The sequence below is a fragment of the Purpureocillium takamizusanense genome, chromosome 5 (genome assembly GCF_022605165.1).
Source record: "Purpureocillium takamizusanense chromosome 5, complete sequence".
Classification (NCBI taxonomy): Eukaryota; Fungi; Ascomycota; class Sordariomycetes; order Hypocreales; family Ophiocordycipitaceae; genus Purpureocillium; species Purpureocillium takamizusanense.
Genome location: NC_063072.1, coordinates 1,105,219 through 1,128,092, shown reverse-complemented (window position 1 = coordinate 1,128,092; position 22,874 = coordinate 1,105,219). Strand labels below are relative to the sequence as shown.

The 22,874-nt window shown below is 59.6% G+C and overlaps 9 protein-coding genes across 10 annotated transcripts; 7 read left to right on the top strand and 2 right to left on the bottom strand.

Moving 5' to 3' along the window:
• The first annotated feature begins 109 nt into the window (after window positions 1–109).
• On the top strand, window positions 110–4,377 carry JDV02_005924 (uncharacterized protein). The gene has a single exon (XM_047987262.1). It carries the CDS (start codon window positions 637–639, stop codon window positions 4,060–4,062), a length of 3,426 nt encoding a protein of 1,141 aa, XP_047843246.1. The 5' UTR covers window positions 110–636; the 3' UTR covers window positions 4,063–4,377.
• A 1,058-nt stretch (window positions 4,378–5,435) lies between these two features.
• JDV02_005923 (uncharacterized protein) lies at window positions 5,436–5,939 on the top strand (the record flags this gene model as incomplete). Its single annotated transcript, XM_047987261.1, has 1 exon — window positions 5,436–5,939. One exon carries the CDS (start codon window positions 5,436–5,438, stop codon window positions 5,937–5,939), a length of 504 nt encoding a protein of 167 aa, XP_047843245.1.
• Window positions 5,940–6,065: 126 nt separating this feature from the next.
• Window positions 6,066–8,041, top strand: FGR2 (Sugar (and other) transporter; the record flags this gene model as incomplete). The annotated part of the gene is made up of 4 exons (XM_047987260.1): window positions 6,066–6,290; window positions 6,412–6,473; window positions 6,627–7,472; window positions 7,546–8,041. The coding sequence occupies 4 exons, from the start codon at window positions 6,066–6,068 to the stop codon at window positions 8,039–8,041; spliced, it is 1,629 nt and encodes a 542-aa protein (XP_047843244.1).
• Window positions 8,042–8,414: 373 nt separating this feature from the next.
• JDV02_005921 (uncharacterized protein) lies at window positions 8,415–11,088 on the top strand. The gene has a single exon (XM_047987259.1). The coding sequence runs from the start codon at window positions 8,535–8,537 to the stop codon at window positions 10,137–10,139; it is 1,605 nt and encodes a 534-aa protein (XP_047843243.1). The 5' UTR covers window positions 8,415–8,534; the 3' UTR covers window positions 10,140–11,088.
• A 408-nt stretch (window positions 11,089–11,496) lies between these two features.
• Window positions 11,497–14,032, top strand: JDV02_005920 (uncharacterized protein). 2 transcript variants are annotated; one of them, XM_047987257.1, is made up of 5 exons: window positions 11,497–12,218; window positions 12,282–12,373; window positions 12,430–13,466; window positions 13,530–13,620; window positions 13,675–14,032. In XM_047987257.1, exons 1-5 carry the CDS (start codon window positions 11,951–11,953, stop codon window positions 13,894–13,896), a joined length of 1,710 nt encoding a protein of 569 aa, XP_047843241.1. In that variant the 5' UTR covers window positions 11,497–11,950; the 3' UTR covers window positions 13,897–14,032. The 2 variants fall into 2 exon arrangements, with proteins under 2 accessions (XP_047843241.1, XP_047843242.1); XM_047987258.1 differs by having other exon boundaries at window positions 12,430–13,620.
• Window positions 14,033–14,894: 862 nt separating this feature from the next.
• On the top strand, window positions 14,895–16,619 carry AAT1 (Aspartate transaminase; the record flags this gene model as incomplete). Its single annotated transcript, XM_047987256.1, has 5 exons — window positions 14,895–15,017; window positions 15,184–15,193; window positions 15,296–15,346; window positions 15,439–16,088; window positions 16,170–16,619. 5 exons carry the CDS (start codon window positions 14,895–14,897, stop codon window positions 16,617–16,619), a joined length of 1,284 nt encoding a protein of 427 aa, XP_047843240.1.
• Window positions 16,620–16,816: 197 nt separating this feature from the next.
• Window positions 16,817–18,421, bottom strand: JDV02_005918 (uncharacterized protein). The gene is made up of 2 exons (XM_047987255.1): window positions 17,917–18,421; window positions 16,817–17,841 (listed from the first exon to the last, which is right to left on the bottom strand). Exons 1-2 carry the CDS (start codon window positions 18,058–18,060, stop codon window positions 16,939–16,941), a joined length of 1,047 nt encoding a protein of 348 aa, XP_047843239.1. The 5' UTR covers window positions 18,061–18,421; the 3' UTR covers window positions 16,817–16,938.
• Window positions 18,422–18,589: 168 nt separating this feature from the next.
• Window positions 18,590–19,881, top strand: JDV02_005917 (uncharacterized protein). The gene has a single exon (XM_047987254.1). The coding sequence runs from the start codon at window positions 18,766–18,768 to the stop codon at window positions 19,663–19,665; it is 900 nt and encodes a 299-aa protein (XP_047843238.1). The 5' UTR covers window positions 18,590–18,765; the 3' UTR covers window positions 19,666–19,881.
• Window positions 19,839–22,782, bottom strand: TRP3_1 (Tryptophan synthase). The gene is made up of 6 exons (XM_047987253.1): window positions 22,601–22,782; window positions 22,382–22,469; window positions 22,229–22,299; window positions 21,934–22,166; window positions 20,951–21,872; window positions 19,839–20,901 (listed from the first exon to the last, which is right to left on the bottom strand). The coding sequence occupies exons 1-6, from the start codon at window positions 22,646–22,648 to the stop codon at window positions 20,098–20,100; spliced, it is 2,166 nt and encodes a 721-aa protein (XP_047843237.1). The 5' UTR covers window positions 22,649–22,782; the 3' UTR covers window positions 19,839–20,097.
• Window positions 22,783–22,874: the final 92 nt, after the last annotated feature.

Sequence of the window (22,874 nt, the reverse complement as noted above, 5' to 3'; positions counted from 1 at the left end):
TGCTGGTCAAGCAATCAATCAACAAGGACCTCCTCCACGTACCCACAAATAAGTCGCAGCATCTACGGCCCCAACACCCTTTGCCGCCGTCAGCAGCCAAAGCTTGCCCCAGCGGGCCAGCGGCAGCGCCACCACCTAGAGGTCCTAGACTGTACCTACACCTCAGTCTGCGCTGCACTGGGCTGGATACCCGGAGGTGGGTGCGTGGTGCCTAGCAGGTGGCAACCGCGACAACACCTGCTGGCGTCCCTGTCGCCGCGACAATCGTCAACAATCTCCGACGCTCTACACTTCGCCCACGCCCATTGTCGAAAACCTTTGCCGACAAGACCGACATCATTTGCTCCTCCATCGCTGCCCCAAGTAACCTGCACCTAAGCTTGGCGTCCGCGTTACATCCGACCAACAGACCCCAAAGCAAACAGACCTCGCGACCCGACGCTCACTGCCCCTCACGCTCGACCACCCCGTCGTCGACCATGGCGGCTTGAGGTTGTCGCCTCCAGCCTGCCCAGCTGTTGGATCCCGTGTCTCATCTTTCCTGCCGCTCATCAATACTTGGAACCGTTCTGCACTCCCTGGTGCAGCCGTCCGTCTTGAGCGTGCTGGCGCTGGCGCAGGCGCAACCCGCGAGCCATGCTCTCCCATCTGCGCTTCCATCGTCGGGGCGCTTCCAATCCGGCTTCGCCCTTGACCGACCAGCCGCAGTCTCTCTCGCCCCTCGGCAGCCATGACTCCCCGCTCGCGCCCGACTCGGCCTCGCCCTCCGATGCGCGCCCGCCCTCTTCGAGCTCTTCTGCTTTTCCGCCTGTGCTGCCTCCCATTACCCGAGTGACCTCGGCCGATGCAGACCTGCAGCCCGAGCGACGAGGGCCCGACTCGCCCGCAGCGATGGAATCGCGCCCACAGCAGGGACTACGATCCCCTTACAATGGCGACTCGGGCTTCATTGGTGGCGTCGCCTTGCAGAATTATCGTCGAGACGTCGAGGCTCACAAGTACGCTCGGTCCGGCTCCATCGACCTGTCCCACAACGAAGATCATGCACGGCGTCAGCGGCCCACGGCCGTGTCTACGGGCACAGACGGAGGCACCTCCAAATTCTACGCAAAGTCCATGTCGACCTTCAGTACACCCCTCGACCTACAGAACTCGGCCCCTCCCGGCGTGGGCAGACGACCGGCTGGAGCACGACTAAACAACGACGTTCAGCTGGCGTCTTCGGCAGCGGCTAATCCAGAGCCGCAAAAGGGCAAAAAGGGTCTTCCGTTTCTGAAGAACCCCATGTCTACATTGCTCATGCGCCGCAAGAATAACCAGAATGTTCCCGATGTCCGGCCTCTGCCCTTGTCCGGCCCTCGGGACGAACCGATATACGACCCACGCATCAAAGGCACTCGTGTCCATGACTTCAGCGCCCCCCGACGCAAGCAACATGCCCCGGGCCATAGCCTCATGACCGCTCGGTCGGGCTCGCAGACGGATCTGTCCACTAACAAAGGCCAGCCCTTGGAAGGCAAGGGAAGCCGCGTCTTAGAAGCTCGTCAACCTCGCCAGACCAGCAACGCCTCTGAGTCAGCCCGCTCTGAGCCGGCCGCAAGCACGGCTTCCCAGTTGCTCTCAAGGTCGAGCGTGTCGTCACAGCCAAGCCGGGCTCCATCCGTGGAGCAAAAGCTGGCTACGCCGGAAGGAAAGCCCGCGCCACCAGTGCCTCCAAAGGACGACATTCAAGCCCCATCACGGTCGGCTTCCACAACATCGCCACCAGTGCCGGATGATCCCGATACACAACAAACACCAAAGCCTGCAATGTCCCAGCGGACCACCCGATCAAGAAATATATCACTTTCAGAGATCTCCGCCGTTCCCCGACACATGAAGAGTACGTCATCACGATTCAGTTTCGACATGGTGGGCGCGGCCAAGCAGGAGAAGCTTTTAGAAGAACGTCATCGCCAAAGAGAGCTAGAGAGAAAGGCCACCGAGGCTGATGACCCTAGGGACTCAAGATTTGATGACTTTGATGAGGATTCTTTTGATTACGACGCCATGATGGATGACGATGGTCTAGAAGAGCGAATACCAGGCGTCAATGCCGACTTTGACGACGACGAGGAGGTCTACGACGAATCTGACCCTGATAACGACCAAGACAACTTCGCAGGCTTCGTGTTTCAACGCTCGAACCCCACATCTTCCCTCGGAAGCCCGCAGAGCAATGGTATGCTCAACACGCCGAGAGATGCTGAGGGTAAGGCTATTGGGTTTGCCATGACCAAAGATACCCCCAGCCTCGCTACCTTCCCCTTGTCGCCGAGTCTCCGCTTGCCGCTATCAGACCAATCGCCGACAAGTCAGGCTTCGGGCCTGGGCATCCAGGATGCTGTGGAGTCGAAACCGGTTGGTTCGCCAGAGCCGGTTCAAGGAGACGATCTGTACTTCGACGACGGGATGATCGGACTCGAGGATGAGTTTGCTGAGGATCTGGCCGCAACTCCCGAATACGATGCAGCGCCGTTTGACGAGTCGATATTTGACAACAATGACACGGATCAGTTTGGGCGGCCGGTTCCAGGCGCGTTTGTCCAGGCTCAGTCGCAGCGTTGCACCGCTCCCCCCGGCCCTTCTGCCAAGCGAGAATCTGATATCACGTCACGGCTCTCGGCGCATTCGGGCACATCGCATTCCACTGCTCACACGTCTCTGAGCGCCGATGTCCGCAAAGAAAGAGCAACGGCCGCTGAGCCGTCAGGTCATTTCTATGATGAGCAAGAAGCTGACCCGGCGCAAGAGCCTGGCTTGGATGGTGGTATATCACGGGATCCCGTGGCAGCGTACCAAGCGGAGCTTGCTGCGGCGGCTCACAAGGCTGCTGCCTCGGGCAAATTCCAACGCAGTGCTTCACCTTATCAAAATGGCGACTACGACGAAGACGACTATGAGTCGAACCAGGTACACCAAGACGACGCGGTGCACCAGGACATCGATGAAGGAGACTATGATCAGGGCTTCGTGAACATGGACGATTTTGAACTCGACGATGACGGTATCATAGCCGAGGCAAATGCCAGCGCATTGGCGAACGATTCGGACGGCTGGTACGGGCAGGAATTTGGCTTTTACTCAGCACCTTCTGGCCAGCTGCATGGGTCTCAGGGTTCGGGCCCATCAGAGTCTTCAGGCTATGAATATGCAAATGGCGGGTTTTTCGGGCCCAAAGGAATGAGTGGCTTGGATCGCAGCACGAGCGGCCGGATGGTATCAAGGGAACCCAATCTGACGCCGATAACAGAGCGGTCCGAGTACTCTAACCGCAATTCCCTCATGAGCATGGGATTCCCGCCTCTCAGCTCATCGACGCCTGTCGTGCAAAGCCCTGGCCTCGCACAGTTGGCAATGATGGCTGACAGCAGCGATGACCAGATGACACTATCGGCCCTGCTCCGCTTGCGATCAAAAGCGTGGGGCGGCTCGCAGGTCAGCCTGGTGTCGAGCAAGGAGGGATCGCCACGGTCAGACCGCGGCGACATACCCAGCTCGCCTTGGGGCTTAAACTCTGCGACTGCGCCTCCTGGGCCAAACGGGGGCCACATCCGCAAAAGCTCAACCTTTTCGACGCTGAGTCGTGACTCGGACGCCCCTAGTGGCTCGGCAAGCCCGACACTCACCATGGCGAATGTGACATCTGCGTCTCCTTTCCCTGCTCCTCAGGGGATAGAACGGCCGGTCTCTATCCCCGAATCCGGGATGTCGTACACCCTTGCGGGCTTTGAGCGACACGATCCCGGAACAGGCATGGAACTGAGCGAAACAGCGCTGTCGCCCGTTTCGGAGAGGAACTCGATGGACGCGGGTTGGGGTCTCGATGGCAGGACCGCGAGCGCCTCGTCGAGGCTCTCGGGAAGAGGCCACCACCGGCACAAGAGCTCCGCGGACAGCGTATCTTATCTGAAGGAGGAGGGTAGCGGAGAGACGCGCTGGGTTATGGAGAGACGGCGGACAGGGGAGTCGGGTGAGGTGGAGATATTACAGAGAGAGGTTGTCGAAGGGGGACGCATATGAAGTCGGGCAATCATCTTCGCGGGACACTGGGGCCGGCGCCTTCAGACGAACCAAGAGCGGACGGGCTCATATTATTTACTTGGGCGGCTTCGCGGTTGAGGGGTATCATCCTCGCTTATTATGTTCTACTACTTGGGGGAGGGAGGCATCGAGTGCCTCAGGCTGGTCTGACGCATGGCAGGGCCAGAGCGTGTTGTGGCCAGTGTATGAAATAGAGGGTGGCTTCATTGACGCTTGAAACATGGCATGCTAAGTTAGTTCTCACATGTACGTATGTATGCATGGGCCGTCGGCGGTGGCCGTTGGCTCAAAAACTACGCATATTGTTTACAAGAGCGATTCTTGGCTGACCGTCGGAGGACGTTGGGCGACGACCCGAGGCAACCCAGGCATGCCAGGCCATTAGCATCACTGTTACAGGAGTTATGGCCCCACTTCGGTCCAGGATGACAATTTGACGCTGGCTAAGACGTCGGTTGATTGTTTGGCAAGGAGCGTCGTTGGGGGGGGGGAATAATGTACTGTAGACGTAGTCGCGGCTGATGTGCTGGAAGAGGCATAGTTCGGTCTGTGAGGTAGTTAGCGTGGGGGATTGACGGGAAGTGCAATGACGACATTGGGTCAAGCCACGAGGCGGGGATTCGTCGGCGGCGGGAGCTTGTTGCTGCATATTGTGTTGGCCGGGCTGGCCGATGGTGAGTTGCGGACAATGGACGTCGGTTGGCCCTTGGCCTAGGCCGACACAGTATGACGAGGTACAGCTACGATGCTACGAAGCGTCCCCCAAGACGGGGGCCGACAGGGTTTCCTTCCCCAGACGGGCGCGCGAGCACGAGGGGTCTGGGAAGGCAAGGCAAGCAAGACGACGACGGGGAAGCGGAGTAAGGAGAACGAACGGTCGGCGCGGCCCACCTGCTGTATCGGGCCTAATAAACGGGGGAGGAGAGAGAGAGACGTGAGGGAGCCGGTGCTGCTGGTGAGTGGTGACGGACGGCCATGGCTAATATGGAACCTGGAACCTGACACGGGCGCCTGTAGTACTTTGTAAGACTAGAGGTAGTTACTGTACCGCAAGGGACCCATAGCTCGCCCACTCTGGGGCACGGGCGAGCAAGAAGAGCCTATCAGCGTCGCAGCCCTGGCGCACGGGGGTGTTCAGACAGACTCCACCCGCAGTTTAAGCAGGTCTTGGAACGGGCTGGCTTCATCAATCAGCCAACAGCGAGCAGGCGGCGACTGCGTAGGCAGTAGTACGTTAAGGTAGGCAAGGACCAAGGCAGAGCGCGCGGTCCTGTGTATCAGTAGAGTAGTAGCCTCCAACACCTGCTTTTTAGTTACTACACTTGACCGCCGTCCTCCAGAGTGTATGAAGTATGGTGCCCCGTGTGCAATCTTTTAAATTGGCGCGGTGCTGCCCTCGGTTCTTGCCCAACCGCCGTTCCTCGCGTGCTCTCCTCGTCTTCGTCTTCGTCCTCGTCCTCGTCCTCCTTCTCTCTCTTCTCCCGGCCTGTCTGTCGGTAGTCGCCTTCCGACGAGCTTGCCCTCGGCCAATCCAGCTGGCGGCGTATATGAGACTACAGCCAAAGAAGAGCCCTTCAACATCACCGCCATCTTCACATCCTGACGCTGGCCGAAGCCTGGCTAGAAGCCTCGTTCCCGGGAACAAACGACCACACGCCGTGGTCCGCGACCTCCCTCACCGACGGCCCGTCTTCCTTGACAATTTGGCACGAGTGTTTTGCCGTGGTCATACACAGCGTGAGCGCGCAAAGATCGGTCCCGTGCTGCTCGATCCCTGCCTGTACCACCGCTGTCCGACTCCGCAGCCATCCACGCCTCACGCGACACTCACGTGCCACTCGTGGTCGGACAATTGAGGGCCACACCCCCCTGTCCCTCCTTCCTTCACTGTCAAGGAAGCGACCAGCAGTGACCCGGAGCGCCAAAGCGGTGCATGTGCGCGTGCGTGTGCGTGTGTGTAACCGCGATCCCACCAGAAACCCATGATGAATGCATCCTCGGCCCACTCCTCCGCCGCAAGCCCGGAACGGCCGCCGCCGCTTAACATGGGCCACGACAAACTCGAGGCCGAGATTGGCCAGATTGGCGACGATGGCCTCCAACACGCCCGGAACCCCGACGGCTCGTCGCTGCACGGCGGTGAGGACATTCTCGGGCTGCAGGACCTGGATCCCGTGCTCAACATGAAGATGCACCTCGTTAACAACGTGAGTGACGAGATTTGCGCACATCGCGTGCGATCCGTGTGAAACCGCCGGCTGGTTGGCTTTGGTGACGATGTTTGAGAATATCGAAGCCCGGTGATGCTAACGTTGATTGCAAAACAAGGCGATTGACGAGATTGGCTGGACTCCGTACCATCTCAAGCTCTTCTTCCTCAACGGCTTTGGGTCAGCTCCGATGCGCCTTTCCTCCCCTTCCTTTCCATCCGGATTCCCCTCCCCCGCCATCTCCTCCTCACCGGCGTCCCCTGTCCCGTGCCAGTGACAACGGCCTGACTGACTGACCGACCGGCCCTTTTGCCCGGGTTGCTTGCCATATAGATACGCTGTCGACTCCATGATCCTCCTCTTCCAGTCCATCGTCTCCACGCAGGCGTACCGCGAGTTCGGGGAGAGCGGCTACAAGAATGCCCTGACCGTGTCTGTCTACTGCGGCATGCTCACGGGCGCCATCTTCTGGGGCTGCACCGCCGACCTCATCGGGCGCAAGTACGCCTTCAACATCTCGCTCTTCATGTGCTCCGTGTGCTGCATCGTCGCCGGCGCCATGCCCAGCTGGGCCTCGCTCGGCGTCTTCATCGCCCTCCTCGGCTTCGGGGGCGGCGGGAACCTCATCATGGACACGACCGTCTTTCTCGAGTACCTGCCCAGCGACAAGCAGTGGCTGCTGACCTTTCTCGCCTGTTGGTGGGGGTTTGGCCAGGCCATCACCGGCTTCATCGGCTGGGGCTTCCTCGTTCCCGCCAGGTGGAACTGCGCCGACGTCGCCTCCTGCACTCGCGATTCCAACTGGGGCTGGCGCTACACCCTCTTCACCGGCGGCGCCCTCGTCCTCGTCATGTCCATCCTCCGCGTCACCGTCGTTCGCCTGCGCGAGACCCCCAAGTACCAGCTCAGCATGGGCGAGGACGCCGAGCTTGTCGAGACGTTTCAGTTCTTGGCTCAAAAATACGACCGTCCCTGCTCCCTGACTCTCGAGAAGCTCGAGGCCTGCGGCACCATCGGCTCGGTTCAGAAGAAGAAGAAGAAGGGCTTTTCGGTGGCCGGCACCTGGTCGCACTTTAGCGGTCTCTTTGCCACCAAGAAGATTGGCATCTCGACGGGCATGATTTGGCTGTCCTGGACCCTCATCGGTCTCGCATACCCGCTATTCTACGTCTTTCTGCCGTAAGTTGATCGCCCGCCATCCCTCACTGCGCAGCCGGGAGCGAGACCTGACGGCTGATCTTGTCGTTGACAGAACATACCTGGCCAACCGCGGGCTCGAATTCAACCGTTCCCAGTTCGAGACGTGGCGCAATTATGCCATCACCAACATCTGCGGCATCCCCGGCCCCATCATTGCCGGCTTCATGTGCAACACCAAGCTCCTGGGCCGCAAGTACACCATGGTCATCGGCGCGCTCATCACCATGGCCTTCTTCTTCGCCTACACCGCTGTCAAGACCGCCGAGCAGGACACCGCCTTTACCTGCCTCATCGCCTGCTTCCTCAACATCTACTACGGCACGCTGTACGCGTACACGCCAGAGGTTCTCCCCAGCGCGCACCGCGGCACGGGCAACGGCATCGCCGTGGCGTGCAATCGCGTCATGGGCATCGTCTCGGCCATTGTTGCCACCTTTGCCGACACGTCCACCTCGGCGCCACTCTACGTGTGCGCCACTATTTTCCTTGCCGCTGCCATCGTGGCTGCCCTGTTCCCCTTTGAGCCTTATGGCCGAAGGAGCTCGTGATCGGTCGAGGGGCAGGCAGGGGAAGGGCACCGTGCTTTCGTCAATCGGGGGCCAGCGCACCTATTGGGCTGAAAGACTTGGTGAACCATTCGCTATGGCGTTGAGAACATGTAATGATACCCGGATGAACTGAATGGCATGACCTCGTGTGTCGTAAAGTTCTTAAAGAAAAGGCTCGCGAGAGCTATATATTTGAGTTCTTGGTGCCGGTTGGCTAAGTGCAACACTGCAAACATGAAGTCAGCCGACTTACACGAGCGACATGGGCCTGATGGGGTTGCAGGGCCCCCTAATCAAAGCGCTAGATTGGCTGACTAAGACAACTTCCAACACCTGTGACCTGAGGCTCATTCACGACTCGCCACAGTCACCTCCGCAACTGCATCGTCATCGCATCCATCCCAGTGCCAACCATGCTTCCCGGTCAGGTTTCCATTCGAGTGATTGTGGCTTTTTGAATTCCTTGTCCTCTATGGGCTCCTTATACTGAGCCATGGCGCTTTCCCTACATCGTACACCTGTTTTATGCTGCCGCTGTGCCCGCTTGGCATCGAGGGCATTGAGGGCGCAGCCATACAGGGGCGCTGCGCGTTTGTCATCCCAAACAGGCACCGGCTCGCCTAGCGCAACCAGCAAGAATCCATCTCATAAGAAGCAGACCGATGCGGAGGGTCGTATCTCGCCCGGGGAGGCGGAGGATGAGCTCGTCGGCCCAATGGCGCGGAGGCTTGCCGAGGCAACGGAGGAAGCGCTCTTGACTGGCGGGGCTGCAGGCCGACGCGCGGTGGAGGAAGCGGGCTTCTCGGAGGAGCTCAAAGAGAGGCTCCTGGACAAGGTCGCCGATGCCAAGTTCCGCAAACAGTACTCGGGCGCGTTCGCCGAGGCGGGCCTCGGGGCCACCGCCGGCGCCGGGGAGGGCGTCAAGCACATCGCCGCTGCGCAGCCTTGGACAGGCACGGAGTCGACCGAGGACGCGGTCCTCAGGATGCTCGACGACGCCCGGAAGCCGCTGAAGCCCCAAGACCGAGGCAAGTACCAGCCGCCGCCCGTCGACATGCGCCTCAAGCGCGGACCTGTCCAGAGCCCCGGCCAGCGCGCCGCCAGCGCTCGGGATAGAGCCTCCGTGTACGCGGGGCTAGGCATGAAGGGTTCCAAGGGGCTGAGCGACGAGGAGCGAGAGGAGATGAAGCGCGAGTTCAAAGAGAGGTTCCAGCCTGGCGCGCGGTCCATGCCAGTCTCCCCGTCCGGGCTGGCTGCCTTGGCGAATGAGCGCATCGAGAATGCCATCTCCAGGGGCCAGTTCAAAGACCTTCCGCGTGGCAAGAGCATGGAGCGGGATCCTCGCGCGGATAATCCCTTCATCGACACCACAGAGTACATCATGAACAGGATGATACAGCGCCAAGACATCGTCCCGCCCTGGATCGAGAAGCAACAAGAGCTTTCCAAGGCGGCAAGGGTTTTCCGCGAGCGGCTTCGGAACGACTGGAAACGTCATGCCGCACGGATGATTGCCTCTCACGGGGGCTCTCTGGAGCATCAGATGAAGAGGGCGCAAGACCACGCCGCGGCGGAGCAATTGCACAACCCGCGGCAGAGAGGGGCCGAGCAACTTGCCGTGCCCTCAAATTCGACAGACCACCCTGTCATGGCGAAACTGCGAGAAAGGGCCCCAGTGATAGGCGAGGAGCCGCAAGCTGCGGAAGTTCAGGCCCTGCGCGACGAGCCGTTGCCACCACCCTTTCGCGATTCTGATTGGGAGCGGGCCGAGGCTGGGTACATGAAGTTGTCCATTGAGAACTTGAACAGTATTGCGAGGAGCTACAATCTGATGGCACCTGACCTGGCCAAAAAGCCATACTTTTCCTTGCAACGCGAGCTTGCTGCGTGTTACGCAGATGTAGCTCCACTGCTTGCCGAGGAAATCAAGCAGAGGGCGGTAGGGAGGTCGACGCCGGCAACAACGAGGATGGCGTCAACTGGTGGCGGCGGCCTCATGGGCCAGCTGGCGGGGAAAGACGCGGTCAAGGTCCATCTCGAGGCGGACGAGAAGGCGTACGGCTTGAAAGAGTGGTGGCAGGATTTTTGGAGGAAGTGATAGGCAAGCAAGTATCCCGGGGCTGCTGGAGGGAGGCATGTGCAAACCAATCAATGGCCAATGGTCAATAAGCGAAGAGTCGCAATCCGATGTCGCGGCATCTCTTTACCGGTGGTGCTCGACTATCCGCGGCTAATGGGTGTAATCGAAGTCCGAATACGCCAGATCTAGAGCGCACCCCTCAAGCCTGGGTGTCACCATCTTGACTGCAGCTGGAGGCACTAGGCAAGGCTGCAGGCTACCCTGTTCTTAGCTTTTGAGGTCTGGAACCTGGTCGCAACCCGCGTGCAGGGAGTATAAGCTGGCTTTCCCCCAGACTTGCCACGTTGGACGGCGCCGCTGAGGTTGACCCGACGCAGTCTGCAGAGTCTGGACCAACTCGGCAGTCGCCAGTTTGCTCACGGCCAGGCTCGGTCGTTCCAAGCTCGCCGACCAGGGGTGGGCAGCCTCGATTCCTCATAACGGCAAACGACGGCGACGGCGTGGCTTGGGGGCTGGCCTCGGACTGGTTAGCCCCGGCGGGCGTCCAGGCGAAACAGTTCCTTTTTGGGGCAGAGAAGCAATTGGGTTTTCTGTTGTGCCCAGAGCATGACGCCGCGGCACCCCAGATTCAGGACATTGTGTCACGGGGGACACGATCCTTTCATGCGGGTTGGATCCGGGGTAGGGGAGCTGTGGCAGCTGGGGAAAATCCACGATGCTACCGAAATTCCGGGGTAGAATTGAGACTGGCTGCTCTCCACATGGGGAGCGATGGCGAGACGCGGCGGGCCGACTGACGATGGGTTTGGGCTCGTGGGCACGCGGGGAGGTGAGCACATGGCGTTCAATCGCGGCTATTGCGACGTAACTGGAGATGGACCATGAGTCAGACCCAGGTAGTTGTTGCAAAAGCCTGAGAAGAAGTCTGGCTGCGATGGCTGAGGGAGGAAGCAGGTGGTGGTATGTAGAAGCACTTGCAGGTGGGCGGTCTGCCTGGGTTCGTCTCGTCTCCATGCCGTGTGGGTTTCATTGGGTGCTCCTTCCTTCCAAGAGACGATGCACCACCCCGAGTGTTAGTTGTATCGCTGCCCCCCTTCCATGAGGATGTCGCGCGTGTCACATGCCTTTCCCCGCGCGGCACAGACAAACGTTTTGTTCCGGCGACTCCATCAACAACGAGGCACTCAGCACCAAAGCAAGTTTCCCCCCGACGATGGAGAAAAACGTGGCTTGCAACCCCACATGGTTCGTGGAGCATCAAGGGGGACGCCCAAAAAAAAATCGTCAATCCCCAGAGTCGGGCATATGCGCTAATGAAGCCGCCCGGCCCGTTAATTGGCAGCACCGTGGGGGAGGGCCAAATTTTCAGTCGGTAGGGGGCCGGAGAGGTTGCTAATGCAGACGACCGGATGAGTCTCTCTCTCCCGTCTCGTCCTGCTTCAACACGGACCCTGGCAGGGCGGCCCCGACGCTACCATTCATTGCAGAGCTCGCTGCATTCAAGCCCTCCCTCATCACCCTCGTTCCGTGTCTTTGCCTCCCCCTCCCCTTCCCCTTTCCCCGCCTGACATCGCGGCTCGTCACGGCCCCAGACTCATCAATAACCGTGCACAACGGCTTAAATACGAACACACTCCCCCCGGAACTTCGTACATCTCATCGGCTTCAGTGTGTCCATCGCCAGCTAGCCGCAACCTCGTGCTCGCCGTCAGTCGCCATGCGGTAGGGGAGCTGGTCGTCGCCACCGCGTTCCCCAAGTCCTGTTATCCTCATACTGCTGTCCCGAACCCTCACGTACCGCTCATCCAACCCTACCCGGACCGACCCTCATGGCTCGCCGCAGTGATGATAGCCCAGGGGCCATCGGTGCCGCCGGCATCCAGCCTGGGACCGACGACGGCAACCACGAATCCTCATCGGACCCCTCCAAGACGCACCGCACCATTATCGAGCATGCGCGCGCCGCCGCCTCCAAGGAGCAGTCCATGACACTCTGGCAGGGACTGAAGCTGTATCCCAAGGCCGTCGGCTGGAGCCTGCTCATCTCTACCTGCATTGCCATGGAAGGGTACGACATTAGTCTTGTCAACAACTTCTGTGCGTCCTTCCCGGTTCCCACGACCATGCTTGTCTGTGAAGGAGACTAACTCGGGCAAACAGATGCCTTCCCCCAGTTCAACCGCAAGTACGGCGTGCGCCTCGCCGACGGCACCTACGAAGTCCCCGCACCGTGGCAGGCCGGCCTCAGTAATGTATGCTCATCCACCGCCGGCCTATCGTCCCTGGTGCCCGCTGCTGACGTCCTCAGGGTGCCACTGTTGGCGAAATCATCGGCCTCTTCATCAACGGCTTCGTTTCGGAGCGCTTCGGTTACCGCTACACCGTCATGGCTTGTCTCGTTCTCGTCGCCGCCTTCACCACCATTTTTTTCACAGCACCCAACGTCCAGACCCTCCTGGTCGCCGAGATCCTATGCGGCATCCCTTGGGGCATCTTCCAGACTCTGACCGTCACCTATGCCTCCGAGGTATGCCCCATTGCCCTCCGAGGCTACCTCACCACCTACGTCAACTTCTGCTGGGGCCTGGGTCAGGAGATTGGCATCGGCGTAATCCGCGCCATGCTCGACCGCGAAGACGAGTGGGCCTACCGCATCCCCTACGCTCTGCAGTGGATGTGGCCGCTGCCACTCTTCATCGGCATCTATTTCGCCCCCGAGTCCCCATGGTGGCTGGTGCGGAGGGGCAAGACGCAAGAGGCCAAGAAGTCGCTCCTTCGACTGACGAGCCTCGACCGCGAGACTGACTTTGACGCCGATGAGACGGTGGCCATGATGGTCCACACAACAGCCCTGGAGGAGAAGATCACGGCCGGTTCGACGTACTGGGACTGCTTCAAGGGCGCCGATCTGCGCCGAACAGAAATCGTGTGCATGACTTGGGCAATACAGAACCTCAGCGGCAACTCCTTCTCCAACTACTCGACGTATTTTCTGAAGCAGGCTGGGCTTTCCGAAGACAAGTCGTACTCGTTCGCGCTTGGACAGTATGCCATCAACATGGTCGGCGTCTTCGGAGCGTGGGGCCTCATGACGCTGGGCATTGGTCGCAGGTCTCTGTACCTCTATGGGCTGTGCGGTCTCTGTGCCATGCTCTTCATTCTGGGTTTCCTGGGCCTCGTCCCGGAGGAGCATAGAACACAAGGGTCGCTTGCTACGGGAAGCATCATGATTGTGTGGGCTCTTTTCTACCAGTTGACTGTGGGCACGGTCTGTTACTCGCTGGTGAGCGAGCTCTCTTCGCGCCGCCTTCAGATCAAGACCGTTGTGTTGGGACGGAATCTCTAGTATGCAGACCCTGTTCTTGTGCGACGTTCGTTTTGGGTACAGCAAGCTGACCAATCGTCCAGCAATGTGGTTGGCATCATTACCAATGTCTTGACGCCGTACATGCTCAACCCCAGCGCATGGAACTGGCGCAATTATACGGGCTTCTTCTGGGTAAGATGCGCCACTACGTGGAGCCGAGGGCGGTGTGCTAACGGGTCAACCTAGGCCGGCATCTGCTTCTTGTGCATCATCTACACATACTTCCGCCTGCCAGAGCCACGAGGCCGCACCTTTGCGGAGCTCGACGTCTTATTCGAGAAGGGCGTGAGCGCACGCAAGTTTGCGTCTACCGAGGTGGACGTCTTCCACGAAGTTGTCGAGGAGAAGGTGATGAACCAGTACGAGGACATTGTCGACGCAACGGCCAAAGGCCCCAAGTTTGCCTAGTGTGGGACGTGAATGTCCATAATTGGAACTTGCCAAGGCCGGTACCGAATCTGAATGATTGTATGACAAAGACCGGAAATGTACATTGCGCAGAAATTGCTTCTTGACGTATACTATAGCACAAGTTCAAGCCAGCATGCGATTGTAGTGGGCATCATGGCATGCATTGAGAGGTGTCGTGTGATTCAGACGCTAAAACAGGGGTTGACGGGGGGCCTTCACATGCCATCCAATGCCCACACCTACGTACGAGATACATAAATCTGCCGGATTCACCCGCATGAGTGCCAGGCAGGCGCATACAGACTACAGCTGTGGATCTGGCAAGGGGCCCCCTGTGTTGAGCTACGCCAGCCCACAGGCGGGTGCATTTGAGTGTACCAGCGCGGTGCGCGCGGTCTCGGTCTCCGTAGTTCCCGAGCGCGCAGACGACGCGCTCCTACTGCGGCGTCCCGAAGCTTGAGTCTAGGTGCCCCAGCTTCTGGATGCACTGCGTACCGGGGCGCCACGGGAGAGGTGGAGGGGTGAGCGTTGTTGCGCGCTGCAGCTCGATTCTTTAAGGGGCCGGGCATCTCCTGTGATCTGGAGCCCTGCAGGCGACGGGAGGTGGACTGGACCGGAGTCCGAGTCCCCCTAGCCGCCGTCACCTGGAGCCGTGGCCCTCGGGCCACTAGATGTTCCATAGCATGGACCTGTACGAGGGCACCCAGGGGTACTAGATAGGTACCTCCTCAGCGGTCAACGTCCCGCGGGCGAGCCAGCTGCGCTGCCTGCACCAGTCGGCGTGCACCGGCGTTCGGACCCACCGGTCGGTGCTTTTTGGCCTCAAAAGTCACACCAGCCTACAAACAGGACAGCGACGCCGCCTCGACTCACCTCGCACCCTCTCCTCCACTCCCGCAAACGCAAACGTACCTCAACCGACCAGCAATTGAGTTTGCTGGCCTCGTTCCCCCCTCCCTCTCGTCCATCCCCCAGGAACGCTTCAACTGCCAACCATGCTGTCCACTCTCCGCGTCGCCGCCGCCGCGAGGCAGCCCCTCCTGCGCCGCGCTGCCGGCGCCAACGCCGTCGCCGTTCGCTCCGCCTCGACCTGGGCCAATGTGCCCCAGGGCCCTCCTGTGAGTCCATGGCGTCCGAGTGAACGTACTCAATTATTCGGAAGAAGGTGCTGACCGCGATGTTGCGTGCAGGATGTGAGTCGAATTCTCTCCTCGTCTTCGTTCGTCCCGTCCCGAGGGAGCTTCCTCGGCTGACGACAGCTTTCACCCTTGCGCCCTCATGTAGGCCATTCTCGGTACGTCGCCCAACCTCGCCGCGCGCGCTCGGTGCCCAACGACCTCGGACCACCGAGTGCGCTTTGCTTCGAGACTCTTACTGACAGGCTCTTGTTCTCCAGGCATCACCGAAGCCTTCAAGGCCGATTCTTTCGACAAGAAGATCAACCTCGGTACGCTCTCTCCCTCGGAGTGTGCTGCGACGACTCGGGCGCGCCCATTGGCAGGCAAAACCGCCGGGCTAGGTAGCTAACGGGCTCGACAGGTGTCGGCGCATACCGTGATGACAAGGGCAAGCCCTACGTGCTCCCCTCGGTGCGCGAGGCCGAGCGCAAGGTGGTCGACGAGAAGCTCAACAAGGAGTACGCCGGCATCACTGGTGTCGCAGAGTTCCCGGCCCTCGCCGCCAAGCTGGCCTACGGCGCCAACTCGCCTGCCCTCGACCGCGTCGCCGTCACGCAGTCCATCTCGGGCACGGGCGCCCTACGCCTCGGAGCCGCCTTCCTCGAGCGCTTCCACCCAGGCGACAAGAAGATCTACATCCCTACGCCCTCGTGGGCCAACCACAAGGCCGTCTTCACCGACGCGGGCCTCAACGTCCAGCAGTACCGGTACTACAACAAGGACACCATCGGCCTCGACTTTGAGGGCATGATTGCCGACATCGAGGCTGCGCCCAAGGGCAGCATCTTCCTCCTGCACGCCTGCGCCCACAACCCCACCGGCGTTGACCCAACCCCCGAGCAGTGGAGGGAGGTTTCCAAGGTTGTCAAGAAGCAAGGCCACTTTGCCTTCTTCGACATGGCCTACCAGGGCTTTGCCAGCGGCGACTGCGACAAGGATGCCTTTGCCGTCCGCCACTTTGTCGAGCAGGGCCACCAGATTGCTCTGTGCCAGTCCTTCGCCAAGAACATGGTATGTGTCCTTCCGCGGTACTGTCTTGTATGCCTCCATGCTCGCTGTCTAACCGTAGAAATTCCTCTCTCTTCTCTCCAGGGTCTCTACGGTGAACGTGTTGGTGCCTTCTCTCTGGTCTGCGCCGATGCCGCCGAGAAGAAGCGTGTCGACTCCCAGCTCAAGATCCTCATCCGCCCCCTGTACTCGAACCCCCCCATCCACGGCGCCCGCATCGCCTCGGAGATCCTCAGCAGCCCCAAGCTCTACCAGCAGTGGCTCGGCGAGGTCAAGGCCATGGCCGACCGCATCATCACCATGCGTGCCCTCCTCAAGGAGAACCTCGAGAAGCTCGGCTCCAAGCACGACTGGTCCCACATCACCAGCCAGATTGGCATGTTCGCTTACACCGGCATGACTGCCGCGGAGATGGACAGACTGGCCAAGGAGTTCTCCGTCTACGCCACCAAGGACGGCCGTATCTCCGTCGCCGGCATCACATCTGACAACGTCGGCCGCCTAGCCGAGGCCATTTACAAGGTCAAGGGCTAAGCCTCAGCCCCTACGGCGCCGGGAACGGCGGTCAGAATTGGGCCTCTGTGTCACTCCGTCATTTTTCGGACCTCGACTTCCGATCCCCTGGGTCTCTTCCTGACGACATGATGTAGTGAACGATGGGCGAGGCGGTCAGGGAGGCTTGTTAGTTCGATGTGGAATCCTGTACTTTCACAAAACCGGCGAAGCCATAGCTGTAAGATTATCCGTTATAGATGAGGCAGTTGCCTTGCTACGAGTTTTTTGAGTCAGACTCCTGTCGTCGTAATGTGATTAGAAAGCCTAGACTCCCAAGGTCAAACTGTTGTGTACCATGCTAGCCGTCCTGCAGCCGTTCTAGATCCTTCTGCACCTCCTCTATTTGCCGTGTCATTTCGCCATGCACCCTAGCCATCTCCCTCATCAACTTCTCCTTGCCTTCGCCGCCAGCAGTCCCGACGCCATAATCAGCGAGTTCAGCCTGGAGGTTCCGCAAGCGGTCCGTCGTCCTGAGCTCAGCGTCCTGCAAGTGCGCCGCGTAGTTTCGCAGCGCGCCGACCGCCTCGGGAGAGTACACCTCCTTCATAAGACTACGCAAGGCGCCTTGCGCATCGGCGTCGACGCGCTGCGCCTGCAGGGCGACATCGGTCGCGCGGAGCTCCAGGCTGCGCGCGACAACGCCGTGCTTCGCCTCGAGGGACCGGACGAGGTGCGCGAGGCACTGCGTGTACGTGTGCAAGAGTTCGACGAGAGACGCCAGCGTGCGCGTGCGAGCGACGGCGAGATCCTCCACCGCCTTGCCTAAGCTCGCGCAGAGGGCTGCGTAGTCTTGTGGGAGGGAGGCGATGTGGCGATGGAGGTAGGACGCGTTGGTGGTGGGGTGGGTGAGCCGGGCGAGACTAAGAGCTGAGGAGTATAGATTTGAGGAAACGAGGGCGGCGAGGTCCGGCATCATCGACCCGAGTTCTGAGAGCGGTGGGCTGGAAACCAATAGCTCTATTGACTCTGACGAGAGGGTTGTGTCGGCCTCAAGGAGCTGAGGGAGGAGGAGGAGGAGGTCGACGAGCCGTTCGGGCACCTCGGCAGCGCCGCCGCCCGTGGTCACTCCTTCTCGCCTGCGCTGCCCCGGCTGGCTGATGGACCTGGCCGCGGGAGCCCTCGAGTCAAGCGGCGAGGCCGTGGCGATGGCATGTGTGAGTAGGCGTTGCTTGACAGCCACGATGCGGTACTCGTCGAGTTCCTTTTTCGTGTACACGTGAGAAACCAGCTAGGGCATGCTCAAGAGAAGCTGATACCAGGCATATAAACGACGTACCTTGCGGACAGCTTCTCGCTTCTTCTCCCCCTCGTCATGCTTTGTTGTCCCGTCGGGGTTGAGGACGACGTTGGTGAGCGTGGAATACAGCCTGGCGAACTCAGGGTTGTCGCGCAGGACTTGGTCGTCCACGGGCGGCAGCATTTCTTCGTACCACCAGTCACCGCCTCTTTATCCACCAAGTGACGCTGCGCGTAGGTATGCTCACAAATGAACTCATTGACCGACCTCGGCGTAGGTGGATATGCTCGCGCAGATGTCTTGTAGACACGGACCGCAGGCTAGGGTCTCAGTGCTTGGTAGTGAGTTCTGAAGAGACCGATGCAGCAGCATCCACACAGGAGGTTGCTATGAGCGTGACTTCTTTGACGGCGCTTGCGACTTGGACCAACACACAAAAAACAATTGTAAGGTCAAAGACCTGATTACGGAAGATCGCACTTCGAACTCATGTTGCATGAACATCAATTCGGGGTCCGATATTAGGAAGTACTTCGTAGTGGAGGTCAAGGTCGCTGTCGCGCATGCTTTTAGTGGCATGTCGGCCCCCCCCCCCCCATCGCGAACGGCGCACGGGGTCACATGACAGCGCCATCATTGTCCAAGGGTCTTCGAAATCGGGGCGGAACATTTCGGGCCCCGGAGCCTTGAAGCATCCCCCAGTCTCTGGTAAAAATCTCGGCCAGCATCAGTCGACGGCAAGGCATACAAACACATACACGCGCGCATCACGACAGACGGCCTCGGTTGCGTCCCAATGCCATTCTTTTTCACATTATAGCAGCGTCCGACACATTCCACGTCAATTTTGCGGCTCTCCGCCCTGCGCCCGACACATTCAACCGCACAATGGGGCCTCAGCCGGCCTGGTCCTCGTTGCGACGGGTGACACACCTGATTCCCTGCCAGGCCTCCTCTGCTTCCGCCACCTCCGCTTCATTACCCTTCCTCGCCAGCTCTAGGCCCCTGAAGAGAGATACAACGTTCGCAACGAGAACATCAACGTCTCCAGCCCACCTTGCCGCGCGGCTATTTTCGACGACGCCTCCCGTCCAGACGAAGACCATTAAGCCGCACCGCCTGCCCTCCAACCTCATCCCAGAGTACCCCTATGGCGAGCGACGCATCTACAAGCAATCCAACAAGGGTCTGTATGGCAGCGCGCGTATCCGCTTCGGCAACATCGTCGCGGAGAAGCACAAGAACAAGTCGCGGCGGTACTGGCGGCCCAACGTGCATGTCAAGGCCTTCTACTCGCCCGCCTTGGACGCCCGCGTCAAGACGCGCCTGACGCTGCGCGTCCTCAAGACGATCCGCCGCGAGGGCGGCATCGACAACTACCTGCTCAAGAGCAAGCCCGCCCGGATCAAGGAGCTCGGCCCCGGCGGCTGGAACCTGCGCTGGCTAGTCATGCAGACCCAGGCCGTGCAGCGCCGCTTCAACGAGGAGCGCGTCGCCCTCGGCCTCGAGCCCAAGGAAATCGAGGACCGCGACGACATCATCCAGTACGCTCTCGACTACGCCACCCCGGGGCCCTTGAGCGTGCGGAGCCGTGCCACGCTGAGCGAGATGAACGACGCCATGAACGACGCCTTTGTGCTTGGCGACGACGAGGCCGCCCTCACCGACCTTGAGGGCATTGAGGAGCTGTCAGACGAGGCGGAGGAGCTGCTGTTGCGCGAACTGGACGAGGTGGATCATGCTACCATAGCCAATGCGGAGACGGAGAAGCGGAGAGCGGATGTCTAGATGACTTATCACTTGTACTCTTACATGAAGATTACCACTTGTACTTATGCTTGTCAATCGCTTGCGTCAACCTTTGTGTGGCAGGTCGCGGCGTTTTCGCTTGCGGGAGCTACTCGTCCGACTATACTGCGCGGTGCTTTTACTGCCGCCCCCGCCACCAGACGCGGGCATCGGGGAAATGAAAATCATTTAAATAGCTTTGACATATTTTGCACCACGGTAGTCCACTTCATCCCAGGCACACCGGCATCAAGCTCAGACACGAAGAGTTCCACCGGCACTACGGTGGCACTGGGCCCCTCGAATGCCAATAACAAGCTCTTTTGTCGCATTAGGGACGTCTACAAAGCTCTTCCAGTTCCATCCTTCAAAACGCCGGCGCCCTTTTGCGCCATGGGGTATATCTAGAATCTTGTACCAAGAAATCCCCTTTTAGAATCGCAGGTCCCATCCAATCTGAGGTCCAATCTTGGGCAGCTCATCCGCAACGCTCTGCACATCCTTATCACCGCGACCACTCAGGCAGATGACGACGTCCTCGTCCTTCTTCATCGTCTTAGCCAATTCAATGGCACCATAGATGCCATGCGCCGACTCCAAGGCTGGGATGATGCCCTCGAGCTGGCTGATCAACCTGAACCCCTGGAAAGCCTGCGCGTCTGTGGCGGCGATAAACTTCGCACGCTGGCTGTCCTTCCAGGAGCTGAGCTCAGGGCCAACGCCGGGGTAGTCCAAGCCTGCCGAGACGGAGTGCGTATCTGAGATCTGACCATGCTTATTCTGGAGCACGTAGGTCCTGACGCCGTGGAGGACGCCTTTGGAGCCCCCCGACAGGGTGGCACTGTGACGATCTGTTTCAACGCCATCACCTCCAGCCTCGACACCAAGGAGTTTGACGCTGGGATCTTGGGAGAAGGGGTAAAACATGCCAACGGCGTTGCTGCCGCCGCCGACGCAGGCAACCACTGCGTCAGGCAGCTTGCCGCGCTTCTCCATCATCTGCTTCTTCGTCTCGTTGCCAATGACGGACTGGAAGGTTCGCACAATGGTCGGGAATGGGTGAGGCCCGATGGCGGAGCCAATGATGTAGTGCGTCGTCTCGAGCTCAACGACCCACGCGCGGAGCGCTTCATTGACGGCGTCTCGAAGAGTCTTACTGCCGGCCTCGACAGCAATGACCTTGGCACCCAAAAGCCTCATTCGGAAAACATTGAGAGCCTGGCGGCGAACGTCCTCCTGCGATATTGTCAGCAACAGCACGGGAGATCAGAATCAAGCCACTCACAGCACCCATGTAGACAGTGCACTCCAAGCCAAACTTGGCGCAGACAGTAGCCGTAGCAACACCGTGCTGGCCAGCGCCGGTTTCGGCAATGATCTTAGTCTTCCCCAGCCTCTTGGCAAGTAGCAGCTGGCCGAGGGCGTTGTTGATTTTGTGGCTGCCCGTATGGTTGAGATCCTCTCGCTTCAGCCAGATATTTGCGCCACCGGCGTGTTCAGTCAGTCTCTCAGCCAGGTGCAGGCGGGATGGTCGGCCCATATAATCGTAATATGACCGATACTCCTCCCAGAATGCCGGGTCGTCCTTGATTTTGTTGAAGCCCTCCTCGAGCTCCGACAGGCAGTCCATCAGGCTCTCAGGGACGTATTGGCCACCAAACTCTCCAAAACGTTCCGGAATCTTGCCGTGGAGCGCAGCCAGCTGGGCGACCAGAGCGCTGTCCTGCTCGGCAGTGATGCGACCATCTTCGCCGACCACGGCGTTGACAGTGACATTATCACCATTCGGCTCTCTAGCTCCAGCCACGGCTTCTACCAGCCCGACTTCGCGCGTGGCCTTGTCCTGTGGTAAGGAATCACGACCGCATAGGTAGGCCAGATACTTCTCGACCTCAGCAGCTTCCTGGCCTGCCGGAGCCTTCTGGAGCGTGGTCACGAGCTGGCTACCGACAACGACACCATCGGCAATGCTTCCAATGCTCCTGAAATGCTCGTTGGTGCTGACACCAAAGCCGACAGCCGCGGGCTTGTTGCCGCTGTACCGCTTGACTCGCTGGACTAGCTCGGGCAGCTTTGCGTTGATCGTTCCGAGAGCGCCCGTTACACCTTGTCTGGACACGATGTAGATGAAAGAATCCGCAAGCTGGCAGAGAATCTTCATGCGGGTGTCCGAGGTAGCGGGAGCGATGAGGGGTACATATGACAGGCTTCAAGGCGACCATGATTAGCGAGACATGGTTGGTGTAAAGGTTGGGATGGCCAACTCACTTTCCGCGCGTGCAGAGCTTGCGAAACGAGACAGCCTCCTCCGGCGGCAAGTCAACGACGATGAAGCCATTGACTCCAGCAGCCTTGCAGTCCTGAAGCAGGCGCTCTTCGCCGTAGCTGAGGAGGGGGTTGTAGTATCCCATGAGCAACACGGGTGCCTTGAGGCCCTGACTCCTTGCGTCCTTGACCATCTGAAGAGAAGATTCGATGGTTACACCATTTTGGAGAGCAACCTAGACGTGGAATTAGTCGCTTTCCTGTTTGAGACGCCAGATGGAAGATCGGGGAGTCGTACGGTGTTGGCAGTCTGAATCGTGGGGCCGTCGGCGATGGGGTCGGTGAAGGGCACGCCAAGCTCAATCACATCTTCCCGGTGTCAGCATGGTATCCAAAGCATTCGTATCGCTCCCCTGGCGTAGTGGCTCTGCCTAGAGGGTAGTTGACTCACCAGCGCCTCCCTTCTCCATGGCGAGCATGATGCTCGGGGTGTCCTCTGCGCGAGGAAAGCCGGCCGTAACATATGTGACGAGGGCAACCTATACCATGGAGTCGAGTCCCAGTCAGTAAATGGTCTTGTCCCAACGTCTTTAGGGTCATGCCGTGCAGCGGCGTCGCACCCGCTGGCACTCTGACGAACCGAAGAGGGGCAAACGAGGGGCAAGCGAACCTTGCTCTGCGCCTTGCAGCGTCTAAAAGTCTCCTTGATAGCCTCCATAGTGGAAATCAGCAGTGTCGCAGAGCGTAGGTGCAGTCTGAATGGCGATGGTAGCGAGCAAAAGGCAACGAGGAGAAGGGTGGCAGCGATGTCGGGGATGGAGAGCAACTTTTATGTGCGGTCGAGTCTGTGACGCTGCCGTTGGGTCTGGACAAAACGCAGTGGAAAGCGCCCCGCCATTGGACATGACGGGTGCCACCAATATGCAGGATCCCGCTCCGCCGCC